Source organism: Tiliqua scincoides, chromosome 7 (genome assembly GCF_035046505.1).
Source record: "Tiliqua scincoides isolate rTilSci1 chromosome 7, rTilSci1.hap2, whole genome shotgun sequence".
Taxonomy (NCBI): domain Eukaryota; kingdom Metazoa; phylum Chordata; class Lepidosauria; order Squamata; family Scincidae; genus Tiliqua; species Tiliqua scincoides.
Genome location: NC_089827.1, coordinates 3371990 through 3386376, shown reverse-complemented (window position 1 = coordinate 3386376; position 14387 = coordinate 3371990). Strand labels below are relative to the sequence as shown.

Sequence of the window (14387 nt, the reverse complement as noted above, 5' to 3'; positions counted from 1 at the left end):
TATAACATGATGGGGTTATGCCTAACCACTGCAATTTTAGCGTGTCACCTCCCCTGTGCACATCACCTGCTGCGGCCCACACACCCCCGCACCCCGTAGCGATGCCACTGCATGCATGTACTACATTACTCTATATTTTGGTTTCAGAACATATTCATTGTTAAGCAACCTGAACGTTGTTGAAGAAAAAAACAAAATCAATGTTGCGAAAGAAGGAAATTCATAAACGGCGGCTGTCATGTACAAAAAATTATTCTTGAATGTAAGTAAGGAGGCATTTCACACAGGGGGGAAAATCATGCAGATTCAGTATATTTATCCATGGTGAAAGGGACAGGAAGGTCAGGAAATAATTCCACCCAAATTTAGCACTGAACTGCATTTTTATTTCATTAGACCCACTCGGGCCGTCGCAGCAGAAGAGCGTGATTCAAACTTACTTTCTCAGCACTGCAATTTCGTTCTCTATGCTGCTTTCCTTTCCTTTCAGGGCTTTCTTTGGGATGCACTTGACTGCAAACATTTTTCCAGTCGCTCTGTCTTCAGCCAAAACTACTTCAGAAAACGCACCACTGAAAAAAAGAAAGGAAAATATGTATTTGAGCTGCTACTTTGCAGTCAAAATAGACAGTATTTGTTATTAACAACATTGCAGCTTGGTCTTCTGAGCATGAATTACAATAAATGGAGGGGGTCAAGTGAAAGCGCTTTTGAACCAGTTTGGTGATATGACTTCTCAGACTGCACCAGTACAGCAACGCACGGGGATTTTGCACTAGGTCACCTTTCACCCCTGCCAATTGGGCAAAGAGGCACCTTTTAAAGTGCCTCTTGTATTGACATCAAACTCTCTCTGTTTTCCACCAGTTTCCAGAGGGGGGGGCATCAAAGTTCTGGGATACTGTCTGAAAGTGGTTGAGGGCTAATACTGAAATTAAATCTGGATAAGACAGAGTTCCACCTGATTGAGAAGGCTGCTATGCGGGTACTGGATCCATAGCCTTGCTGTGGAGGGGGTAGCACTCCCTCTGAAACAACAGGTCTGCAGTCTGGGACCCACAGCTGGACCCACAGCTGTCCCTGGACACTCAGGTGGCATCTGTAGCTGTGGGGAGGGCCTTTGCCAGCTTTGGCTGGAGCACTGGCTGAGGTCATACCTGAATCAGTCAGATTTGGCAACAATGGTCATGCCCTAGTAACATCTCATTTGGACTACTGTAATGCTCTTTACCTGGGGTGACCCTTGAAAACGGTTTGTAAGTTGTAGTTAGTGCAGAAAGCGGTGGCTTGGCTGGTCACCAGGGCTCGGCCTGCAGAGTCTGCCATGCCACTGCTTACATACAAATTGTTGCAAAAGACGCAGAAGGCATCGCAAACAATGCTGCTGGACCAGCACTACTGAAGAACAGGATTGTGCTGTGAGTGCCCTTGTGATTACAGCCTTAACTGTCCCTGGATTGCACACACTGTAGTAGTCCAAATACCACATCCTCCAGCCAAGTGATGTCCTATGTGTCATGTGTGCCCATGTGTGTCCTCTGGGGGCTGGGCATAAGAATAGGCCCTCAGTTTGGCTGTACTTGTCCTAAGAGGCTACTAAACAGCCACTGGGTAGGTGGGAATCATTAGCCTGGGAAGGCAGCTCATCTGAGAGAAGGAAAACTCTGATCCCAAACCTCCACTGCCTTGTGGCTACATCCAGTTATGGAAAAGGCTTCAGGAGTCAACCTGGAGGCAAAATCCGGAGCCAGAGTCCCTGAGGCAGTTCATGGCTGAACACAGTCACATTCTGGCACTCCTGTGACGCCGCTGGAACCAACTGTATTGGCCTCTGCCTTTCCATTGGACCATTTCAGCAACATGGAGAGGGGGGATTTGCTGCATGGGTAACAGTCTATCCTCCATATCTACTTTACCCAGGCTTCGTGCTCTGGAGAGGACACTCTGTTCCAGAACCACCATTCAGAGCGTGATACCGTAGTCTTCCAAAACTGAAGGATACCAACATATGAACATATGTGTGCCATGTCCCATCGTAATTTGGGGACTCATGCATTTGCAATCAACCACACTTTTCCTCCTGAAAATACTCACACACAGACAGGCAAATACACACGTGGGGGAACGGGGAACCTTGCACTTCCTAACTAGCAGTTCAGCATGCTCAGAAAGCTAGTAAATAATTTTCCGCATACAAGGAGTAATACAGGCAGCAGGAGTTTTGTGTCTCTCCTAGACTGGAGTGTGAAAGCCTGATGTCGTGCTCATGGCACACTCACCTCTCCCTTGTACTAAACTACAGCCAGCTCTCTGGCCTTGCAGACAGAAAGCAAAACTACAACTTACAATCATGTGCACCAGAGTTGCATTTTCACGTGGTTTGGACTTCTTGTGTTACACTTATCAAAATAGTTGGACTTCACCGCTTTTCACTGTGGGCTATAGAAATGCAACACTCTTATCAGAGCAGGTCTGCAATTAAGACCTCAAAAGTTACCAGTCCACAAACATGCTTACTTGCATGCTGGTCAAGTGTAGCACATTCATTCAACTCCACATAGCATTGGGCAGTTAGACTCTCAGATGTGCGCGGTAGCCTGTGGCTGGACAAAATAGCTGACCTATTCATTTTAGGGCCCAATCCTATCCAACTTTCCAATGCCGGTACAGTCACAACACAGCCCCAAAGTAAGGGAACAAACATTGCCCTACCTTGAGGAGGCCTCGGTGACTCCCTCCCCCCACTGCAGAATGCAGCACACACCCTATTGGCACAGCTGCTTCAGTGCTGGAAAGCTGGATGGGTTTGGGCCCTTAGATGGGTAAAAGTGAATCATTCTATCCAAACTGTATTCAGTTTAAACAATTAATCTCAGTGCTGATCAATATCTCACTTTATAGCAAACAACTTTTTGACACTGCTTCCCAAAGCCTGTTTAGATTTGTGCCAACCTCTTCGGGACTTTCCATTCAAGGTTAAGATTTTCCTTTTGTGATTCTCACAGTTCTAGTGACACAACCGAAGTTTGCAATCTCACAGTTGCCTCCTTGGAAGGGTTTTGTCTTGAATGAATCATCAAATGAGTGAGCGTGTGGCTGAATCAGGGAAGAGAATAGGAACAGGGTAGCAATTAGGTAAAATAGCTCTTCTGTCTCAATGGGCATGGCTTGTGGTTTGTTTCTCTGAATTTATCGTCAAGATCGTAAGTCACTACACATGATACATAATATAAATTATACTCATATTTCAATAAAATTATATCTGCAAAATAGCCAGTTTCATTGCTCATGTTTGTGACAATAAATTGCCATTGCTTAAATATCCAAAGCAGTTTTCTTTATGACTGTTGCTGAATCCAATGGAAACTACTACCCAGTGAGTGGGCTGACAATTACAGTCCATTTATAATACAGCAACGTGTGCAATAGTGGCCGTGAAGAATACATTCCCTGAAAGTCAAGCTCTGCCTAAAACAGCACCATTGAAGACACTGTTAAGCCATTTCTGCCCAACATTGCATATATGCAACAGGGATCAAATGTGTACACCTGTGGGCTGGGCAGAAATGGGTCTAACAGGCTAGAAATGCGTGGCCAAGAATGGCTGCCCATCCAGCTGGGACAAAGAGCACTCTAATGAATCAGCGAATCTAACGAAAGCAGCATTATGGAAATTTTGACTACAACTTGGAAGCAAGTCCCATTTACACTTTCAGCCCAATCCTACTCTCCCCCACTACTGCTGATGCAGTGACACGAAATGACTACAACGATAACCTGGGGGGCAATTGTGGAGGCCTCCACTGGATAAAGCAACATGTGTTCCCCTTGGAAAAGGAGAACAAATTACCCCTGAGTAATTTGATTACCCCTGCGAAAGGAAACATTCATAACCTTACCCAGGGGTAATCCACTGCAGCACAGAGACAACTACTTGGACCTGAGCTGTGGAAGTCACTGGTGCAGGTCTGAAAGGACCTATGCCGTGGGATTGGGTCTGGGAAGGGGTCTACAATTCAGGGGCCACTGCTGCTGTTTAACCTGCCCCCTTCTTGTCCTGTTCCACCCAGAATGGCTCCAATGAAGTGTGGGAGGGGTTGCTTACAAGGTACATTGAGGCACCTGCAGTATGAAACGTACCGCCCCCCTACAGCTACGCCACCGATTAGCTAGTTACACTTTATGGCTGCCATGCCAGGAACTTGCTTCCACGCATTAACCCCAGCAGACAGCAAAACTCCTAATTAAAAATCTTATGACTGCTTAACGCAAGAAAAAGTTACAAGAGTTCCTTCATTAACTAGTTGAGCGATGCATATTTTTCAGGAAAAAAAATTCTTCAAATGGCCTGGGAAGCTAATTGGATGTTCTCGTTCCGTTTAAGATCTACCCAGCTGAGCACAATTATTCGCCTTAAATATTTGTGCTCACAATGTTCTTGTATTTTTGTATCCCCCACCCACTCATAATCACAGCTTCTTGTTAAAACAAAAATTACCAAACAAAGAAAAAATTAAGCCACAAAATGCAAAGTCTTCCATAGCCCCAAATTTATCTCCATTAGTACTCAGAAAGACTGAATAAATGCAGAATTTGAGCCGTAGCGTCATCTTTTAATGAAAGGCTTTCTCCAGAACAGAAAACAGGTGCTGCCTCTCCCCTTCTTCTTCTGTACAGCCTTCTTAGCCTCAAGAATCTGCATCATTAGGTTTTTATTTATTTTAAATCTCAGGATATATCTCCACTCAATACTTAATACCAGTGTTTTCAACTGGCCTTGACCTACTGGATCATTTGTCGCGGCTCTTGATTAGGCTACAATCCTATACACTGTATAAGGTTTTTTGCTAGGATTCTGCAGCTACCCTGGCTGGTTTCCGTGACTCCTGGGAAGCCCTATCTCACAGTTTGGGAACCACTGCTTAATACAAGTCCTGGCTTTATTCTTGTCCATTTAGTAAGTAGTTGTTGTATCTCTCTCCAAACCACAACTCTGGATAGAAGCCCTATCCTCCATCCCTGTGATTTTCAACAGGTATGCTGCAAAAAGTCCACAGGTGTGCTGTGGGAGTTTGGAGCTCAGCGAATGAAAATCGCTGAAAAGTTCTTCCGGGTTCTGCAGCTCTGTTCCTAGGGCAACGGTCAGTAGTAATGAATCGCCTGTTTTTCTTCCTCTGCTAGCTCTGTGGAGGATGAGAGACAGACACTACACACCACTGCCCTTGAAACAGAGCCGCACAACCCAGAAGAGTCTCCCAGAAGTGACATCGCAAGAGGCAAAGGCCACAGAGCTCAGTGTGCCATGAGAAGAAAAACGTTGGAGAAGTGGGTGGGAGGGAAACTGGAGGGGGGGCACTGAGGGGGGGGCAACAACTCAAGGTCGAAATCTCCAGAGGAATGTACCGCATCTAGCATCCCAAGCCCCAACCACATTCTAACTGTGGAGGCTTGAACCTCAAAAACAAGACCATGAAGTAGCATAGCCCACTCCTGGATCCCAACTCATTGGAAGATGACCTCTGCTACAGACAAGATACAGACACTAGAGGAAGACTTCTTAGCCCCAAACTCCCCAAGTCCATGTTTGATCCCTGTCCAGATGTTCAGCCTGAGTTGGATCACCAACCGTTTCAGGAAAGTCCGTAGCTATGAGGACACTAAAGGGAGTTTTCCCACTTGGGGCAGGGATACTGATGGAAACTAGGATAGTAACTATGACTTAATTTTATCTCATGTGCAATTTCAATGTTTTCCCAAAACAGGACTATGGGTTTCCTAGGAGATCACTGTGGCACATACACACGCACTATTTTTAGAAAGGAAGCCTTCTAAGAAGCTTCTCATTCTCTTATTTTATGCATACTGCAAATGAAAAACAAAAACAGCAATTCATGCTTCTTAGTAACAACTATTTCCGAATTAGATGGTGAGCGTACCCTGAAAATGGAATGGAGCTCTGGGAGTGTGACAAGCAATCCAGTCCTACGCGCAGGTGTACTCAGACACAAATCGTATAGAGGTCAGTGGGGTCTAAACGTGCATCGGATCTCAGCAGTGGTTCCCAAAGTGTGCTCTGCGACATCTCGGTGCACCATGGAAAGCAACCAGAGAGGCAGCAGCATCCTTTTGCGTCTTTGCGAACCACTTCTTAGAACGGCGCAATGCTAACGGACAGCCAGTTGGACAGCTGCAGTCAGTAAAACACTTCCATAATCTTTAATTAATTGTTCCAGTATCTTTTCAGGGAACAACGTTGCACTGACCAGCCTGCAGTTTCCCAGATCCTCCTCCCCTCCCTTTTAAAGACAGACACTTGCTCTTTCCAGTCTTCCAGCACCTCACTCATTATCCAGGCGTTCTCAAAGACTACAGACAGTGAGATCCCATTTGCAAGCTCTTTCAGCACCCTGCAAATGCCTTCAGTGCCCATCCCTGAAACTGTCACCCGGGGTGCGGTTCATCTGGTCCTGGAGACTTACATTTATGTAAGGTAACTAGGTGTTCCCCTGCCATCTCTTTACCTGTCTTGAGCTGTGATGCCCCTCCTTTCTTATTATGTGTAACTGCTTGGGTTGGGCCACATTTCTCTTGCGGGAGAAGACGGTTGCAAAATAAGAACTCAGCAGCTCTGCCTTCTCTCCATCGTAGAACCAAGAAGTTGGAAACGACCCTCAAGGTCCTCTAATCCAACCCCCTGCCTGAAGCAGGAAATCCTCCAGGCGCGTCTCCAACAGGTGTCTATCAAGCCTCTGCTTGAAGATCTCCACTGAGGGAGAACTCACCACCTCCTTTGACAATCTGTCCCACTGCCGAACTGCCCCGACTGTCAAGAATTTCTTACTGAAGCCCAGCAGGAATCTCCTCTCTTGAAGTCTGTACCCACTTCACCATCTTCTCCATGCAACAGGCCTGCCATGTTGTGACCTTTCTCTTTTTTCAGACACAGTCAGAAAATAAAAAACCCTGCTGTTCTTTGCACTCCTCACAAGTCACACTCATTTTGTGCTTTTAGCCTTCCTGACATCACCCTTACAGGAGCAGGTGATACTTATGTACTGAGCCTTTGGTAATATCCCCCCTTCCACTTCCTGTACACATTCTTCTTGAGGTACTAGGGTATTTGTGCCCTGGACGACTGTATCCTGGGGTCCCTGGACATTTATTTCTGGTTTTTTTTGCATCTCAGTCATTTGCATCCCACTTTAAGTGGGCAACGAACCCCCATGCTATATATCCTAAGCCTCTTATCCCAGCCCTAACCCTAACCCTACGTTTGCATTTAAAATATAAAAAAGGACATCTAATATAAATATTCATATTGTATTGGCAACCTCCAGTCTCGAAAGACTCTGGTATCGCGCTCTGAATGGTGGTTCTGGAACAGCATCTAGTGTGGCTGAAAAGGCCAATTCGGGAGTGACAATCCCTTCCACACCGGGAGCAAGTGCAGTCTGTCCCTGGCCTGTCTCCCTGGCTATGGGCCTTCCTTCTTTGCCTCTTTGCCTCAGACTGTTGGCCAAGTGTCTCTTCAAACTGAGAAAGGCCATGCTGGCCGCTGGCCGCTCAGAGGCCAGGGTTTCCCACCTGTTGAGGTCCACTCCTAAGGCCTTCAGATCCCTCTTGCAGATGTCCTTGTATCGCAGCTGTGGTCTACCCGTAGGGTGCTTTCCTTGCACGAGTTCTCCATAGAGGAGATCCTTTGGGATCCGGCCATCATCCATTCTCACGACATAACCAAGCCAACGCAGGCGTCTCTGTTTCGGCAGTGCATACATGCTAGGGATTCCAGCACGTTCCAGGACTGTGTTGTTTGGAACTTTGTCCTGCCAGGTGATGCCGAGAATGCGTCGGAGGCAACGCATGTGGAAAGCGCTCAGTTTCCTCTCCTGTTGTGAGCGGAGAGTCTCGCTGCAGTACAGAAGTGTACTCAGGATGCAAGCTCTGTAGACCTGGATCTTGGTATGTTCCGTCAGCTTCAATATATGAATATTCCGTCAGCATCAATATATGAATAAATATATGAATAAATATTCATATATTGAGACTGAAAATGGCTGAAAGAGTAAAGTGATGATAGTCAAGTGGATGAAATTCAGGGTATTGTGTACACAAGTTTTGGGAGAAGATAACTGCTACCATCAATAACAGACAGTATTGGGTTGTATAATCCCACAAACACCACTGGTCTGTTAAGGAAGATATATACAACCATAAGTAAGAGCGAACCAGCACTTTTAACAATGAATTTGATCATATCACCAAGTATCATTATAGCTACAGGAAACAATATCAATCTCCATCTCTATAAAATTGGTTGAGAAGTTGCTGGCAGGCTATTCTTATGAACAGAATGCACACAATGAAGAAATATTGAGATGAAGTTCAAGAGCAATGAACTGAAATTCAGAGATATGGCTGCCTTATATAACACAGGCTGCAATCCTATTAACACCTTCTTGGGGATGAGTTCCATGGAGTGCAATGATACTTAATTCTGAGTAGACACGCATAGGATTGTACTGACCCTGGAATAAGGTATTTCCAGCAGAAGCTGTAGGCAGCAATGCAGATGACTTCAGGAACAAATAGCTTGTGCTTTCTGATGCTTTTGTGTCTTTTCTAGAAATTGCGATGAACTCTCTAAAGTTTTGACAGAATATATAACCTAATATGACAGCTTGTGCTAGTGATTTGAAATCTTCAAGACATTTTCAGTACATAACTCTTATTTTATTTGTAATTTTCTTACTTTATGTGTAAGCCTAGATGGCACCGGGTGTCCTTATTGATATGTAGTAATGCCATTGATAAGGAGTACATTACTGTTGCAGGCAACTTATGTATATTTTCTGGACTTTGATAACAATGGACTTTTAAATAATTAACAGTGCAATCCTAAGTGCAACTGCCCCCTTGTTGGCTCAGTGTGGAAAACATGTCATAAAGCGCATTTGTGACTTGTATATTGTATTGGCAACCTTCAGTCTTGAAAGACTATGGTATCGCGCTCTGAAAGGTGGTTCTGGCACAGCGTCTAGTGTGGCTGAAAAGGCCAATCCGGGAGCGACAATCCCTTCCACACCGGGAGCAAGTGCAGCCTGTCCCTGGTCCGTCTCCCTGGCTATGGGCCTTCCTTCTTTGCCTCTTAGCCTCAGACTGTTGGCAAAGTGTCTCTTCAAACTGGGAAAGGCCATGCTGCACAGACTGCCTCCAAGAGGGCCGCTCAGAGGCCAGGGTTTCCCACTTGTTGAGGTCCAACCCTAAGGCCTTCAGATCCCTCTTGCAGATGTCCTTGTATCGCAGCTGTGGTCTACCTATAGGGCGCTTTCCTTGCACGAGTTCTCCATAGAGGAGATCCTTTGGGATCCGGCCATCATCCATTCTCACGACATGACCAAGCCAACGCAGGCGTCTCTGTTTCAGCAGTGCATACATGCTAGGGATTCCAGCACGTTCCAGGACTGTGTTGTTTGGAACTTTGTCCTGCCAGGTGATGCCGAGGATGCGTCAGAGGCAGCGCATGTGGAAAGCGCTCAGTTTCCTCTCCTGTTGTGAGCGAAGAGTCCATGACTCGCTGCAGTACAGAAGTGTACTCAGGACGCAAGCTCTGTAGACCTGGATCTTGGTATGTTCCGTCAGCTTCTTGTTGGACCAGACTCTCTTTGTGAGTCTGGAAAACGTGGTAGCTGCTTTACCGATGCGCTACTCATGAGCCAACAGCACCAGCTAAAAGGTCTGTGCCTGTCTGCTAACGCTGAATCCAGAAGTAGCGCAGGCCAGAGCAGGTAGGCTTGTGCCAGGTGGCGCAGAGGCTGGGAGAGGGTGGCGGGAGGGCATTCTGAAGGCGGGGAGTGGGCATTTGGGGTGGGAGAGGGCAGAATGTGGATTAGAAAGGCCCAGGAAGGGTCAGAGCAGACCTCTGCTGTATCCTAACCCCCCTCCCAGCTACCCTGGCATTACACCAGGCTTTCCAGATTTGCACCAGCTATGTAGCTGGTGAAGATACAAGAAGTACCATAGGGCTGGGTGGGAACCAAGGGAAAAATACCCCCTTACCCCAAGATGACCACCAGCTGTCTCCTAATCTGCACTGGCTAAAGGCAGTGCAAGTTAGGATTGCATGTTTGTTGCAATATAGAAGTCTGAGCTGTCAATTTAAGTAATTTAACACTCACCACTTAGCTGTATTTCTCTACTGGTCTAGGAAGTTTATTTGATTTTTTTTGTTTTGCTCTCAGTAGCTAAATTAGTGGGGAAATTCACACAATTTCTGAACGTGTAGCTGAATTTGTAGCATACCTGTAGTATGAGTGGCAACATGGTGTTCTGTCCATATATTCTCTTATTATTTGGATTTCTAGAGGACATTGAAAGAATGTCCTCTTAAAAAGCACAGAAATACTGCTGCCTGCATTTGTAAACCAGAACTTGGACTAAACTATCTTTTGTGCTATAGTCCAAGATTGATTGTGAATCTGCAGGACTCGTATGCCATTGCTAAACATGTGGACCAATGTCAGATTTCATAAGTATACAATGTGGTGATGAAGCATATAGATTTGAACACAGGGATCATTTGAGAATATAGATGGAACATGAACAATCTCTGATGCAATGCCTAATGAGATAACAAAAACTTAGTAGGTATGAAGGGTAAGGAACATTATTATATAATACCTTCTCCTTGATTTCTCTCTCTTTGGATGCTAGTTGACTTGCCATATCAAGTTATCGTCGCATACATGCAAAGGCATAAATCTTTTTCTCTGTATGTGTATGCATGTATCTATATAAGAACACCTTTTATTTTTAATTCTATAATATTGGTTAGATTTTTACTCTTCTTTAGATTCTATGGTCATTATAGGATGCCCTAGAAATATTTATGATAATATTGGCTGGAGCTGGTAGTTCTCTGCACCATATGAGTCAGTAGCAAACATAAGCCTATGTGCTCATCTCAGGCACTGATGACTGCCAGCTATTCTTTTTCTTTTCGATGGTTGACATATGTGAATTGGGATAGCTATTGTGATAAATTAGAATACAGATCTTCTATTCTTTATAAAAATAAAAAAATTAAATAGAATACAAAAACCTCCTAAAATGATGCTTCCCAAACTGTGGTTTGCAACCCAATGTGCAGCGGCTGCAACACAATGCTCCCGGTAGCATCACAGTGCCTTATGGGGAGCACCTGGAAGCTACTTCTGGGTCACACCAGGCCAGCAGCCTACTCCATTGGTCTCCACTGGCCCGCAGAACTGACCAGCAGCGATTTCCAGTTTGCGGTCACAACTTTCAGTCACTTCCATGGGGTACTCTGTGGCCCACAGAGCCCAATGGAGTGGGTCAACGATCCAGCATGACCCAGAAGCAGCCTCTGGGGGGCTCCGAATAAGGTATTGCACAATACAGCAAGCACTATGTTGCAACCCGCCGTGTAAGATGAGGTGGGTTGTGGCGCTAAAATACTACAGAACCACTGCCCACAATATCCTCTCTCTCTTGGACTGTTTTCTCCTGTAGGACTTCAAGCCATGGATACAATTTCATTTTCCTCTGAGCCCGTTAAAATCAATATTCCTAATATACAGAGTACACCTCTGATAACCTTCAGTCTTCCTTTTGCTTGATGGCAAGAATTCCACTATAACCTTATTTTTTCTTATATGAGTGTATGTTACAACAGGCAATTATTGTTTACCAATTATTGTGGATGTTACACTAGACAACTGTTTCATTATTATGTCAGCAGATAAGTAATTTGCAGCACTTTTTGTGAATATCCTACACATAATACGTTTACAGTATTTTTTCCAGTCATAGGCTTGAAGTATTTCTACTTTTCAGAGATACGGCTGTTTGGTTGCTATACTAACATTTTTAATTTCAAGATTTCTTTTGTTCCTTTGCATTCTGTAAACTCAGTCTGTTTAACTGCTTCCGCCTGTACTATATGAATACTAATTTTCCTACCATAAAATATATAATATCTAAACTCAACATTAACAAGTACTTTGTGAAAATCTTTATAGGCAAAAACTCCCAGATCCTTTAGAGACAATAACAAGTGTTCACATTTACTTTCTCATTCATAAGAGTAAAATTATTTTTCATGAGCCTCTGCAGTGATGAGACAAACTCATTTCGTCCACATGAAAAAAACTTTTAATACAAATTGCAAAAAACCAAAACAAAACAACTACAACAAAATATCCAATTTCCTGCACACAGTAATGATTTAAAATGATTACTTGCCTCAACAAGTTGACAACAAGAGGCTGACTACTAATCTTATGCCAGTAAATAGCAGCAACTGTTATCCTGCACATGACTGATCTCGTCTGATCTCGGAAGCTAAGCAGGGTCAGGCCTGGTTAGTACTTGGATGGGAGACCGCCTGGGAATACCGGGTGCTGTAGGCTTGTACCATGATCTCGAAAGCTAAGCAGGGTCAGGCCTGGTTAGTACTTGGATGGGAGAACGCCTGGGAATACCGGGCGCTGTAGGCTTATACCATGATCTTGGAAGCTAAGCAGGGTCAGGCCTGGTTAGTACTTGGATGGGAGACTGCCTGGGAATACCGGGTGCTGTAGGCTTATACCATGATCTGGGAAGCTAAGCAGGGTCAGGCCTGGTTAGTACTTGGATGGGAGACCGCCTGGGAATACCGGGTGCTGTAGGCTTATACCATGATCTCTGAAGCTAAGCAGGGCCAGGTCTGGTTAGTACTTGGATGGGAGACCGCCTGGGAATACTGGGTGCTGTAGGCTTATACCAATGGTCTTTCGAGACTGAAGGCTGCCAATCAGCCTTGAAAGGAGTTTCTGTTTAGGTATTTTTGGTCCTTACCCCTAGCTAGGTCTACCTCCAAGCATTACTTCCAGTAGTTACATTTTTTATAACTTTATTTTGCCTGAATTTCCATATTCAAAAAAACTAAAACACTGTAAAGCAATACTAAATTTTACAGAACAAAAACCAAAGTAACTCATTTCAGACTAATCTGAAATTTTTTATGTTGTAAAAAAAATAAAGACAACCTTTCTACCCCATTACAACACTTTTATTAGTCAAACACTGAGCTTGAAAGACATCTTTCGAGAGAGCTGTGTCATATTACATTGCAAGGAAAGATCCATGTATATTTTTGTTTTAAGACAGTTGGTGATCTTTGTGATTCGACCAACAGACCCAAGAGCAACGAGTTATGGTTTGCCAAACGGCTGCTTAATAGAACAAGAAATTCCATTGTTAATGTTCTCATATAACACTAAAGACACAAGCCCACTGTGCTGCTTACTGAGGGCAGGAAATGCTCCGTTTATTTATTTTGTTAGTTTTAATCATTATGTTTCAATCCAGTACATACAGGAGTTTTGGCCAGAGATTATGGTTTCCTGTTTCCTGTTACAGTGTTTTTCAAACTGTGGGTCAGGACTCACTAGGTAGGTCGCGAGCCAATTTGAGGTGGGTCCCCGTTCAATATTTTATTTTTAATATATTAGACTTGATGCTCCCCTGGTATGTGACTGCATTTGGGGAAATGTTACAGACTGTACTTTTTATCAAGCTATTATGTATATTCTTTCAACAATGACAGTAAATGGGACTTAGTCCTGGGTAAGTCTGCAGCCTAAGATTGTTAAAAAATTTTCCTGCTTGCATGATGTTACATCACTTCCAGTGGGTCCTGGCAGATTCTCATTCTAAAAAGTGGGTCCCTGTGCTAAATGTGTGAGAACTACTGCTCTTAAAGTTTTAGAGTAGTTTTACAGAGGAGGAGGGGGGCAGTGGGGAGAGGATGGAACAGGGGGGGAGAGGGTAAAATTGGGTGGGGGAGGAACAGGGCGGGGATGCTGTAGGACTGGGTGGATTCTGCAGCAATGGGGTGTGCCAGATCCTGCCCTCCTTTTTCGCAGCCTCCCCTCCCACTTTGTCTCCTTGGACGTGCACCAACTAAGGAGCTTGAACAGATCCAAGGAGATACACTGAGACCCAGTAAGAACCAAGAAGAACCTCTGAAGGGTCTTACAGAGGAGAAAGGCCTCGCTGGCTTCCTTCTGAAGCCTCCAGCTCTGTCCCCCAACCGTCCGTCCCCACTGGACACAGCCTGTGCAATCCTACCTGAGGCAGTGGACATCCAGAGTCCACTGCCGTGTGAAGCTGGCCACTCACTGCTTCTGGCGGCAACCAACCCGCGTGCTCAGAAGGATCACATTTTGCAGCTGACAGAAATTGCCCAGCACTGCTGAACACTTGTTTCAGCCACAGTTTGGTTCATTAGATTCATGTCCACCAGTGGCTACTTTAACATTATCAGTAAGTACAGGACATAAACACTGCTGGAGCCAGTGAAGTAGCTAGACGGGGTGCAAAGCACG

General features: G+C 44.8%; 1 protein-coding gene and 1 pseudogene across 1 annotated transcript in view; one reads left to right on the top strand and one right to left on the bottom strand.

The window, feature by feature from the left end:
• CAMK1D (calcium/calmodulin dependent protein kinase ID) overlaps positions 1–14387 on the bottom strand; it is a 204879-nt gene that overhangs the window by 103525 nt on the left and 86967 nt on the right. The window contains exon 2 of the mRNA XM_066633689.1: positions 441–572. Within this exon, the coding sequence (XP_066489786.1) occupies positions 441–572 (132 nt within the window). The remainder of the gene's footprint in view (positions 1–440; positions 573–14387) is intronic.
• Positions 12309–12428, top strand: LOC136657729 (5S ribosomal RNA; annotated as a pseudogene).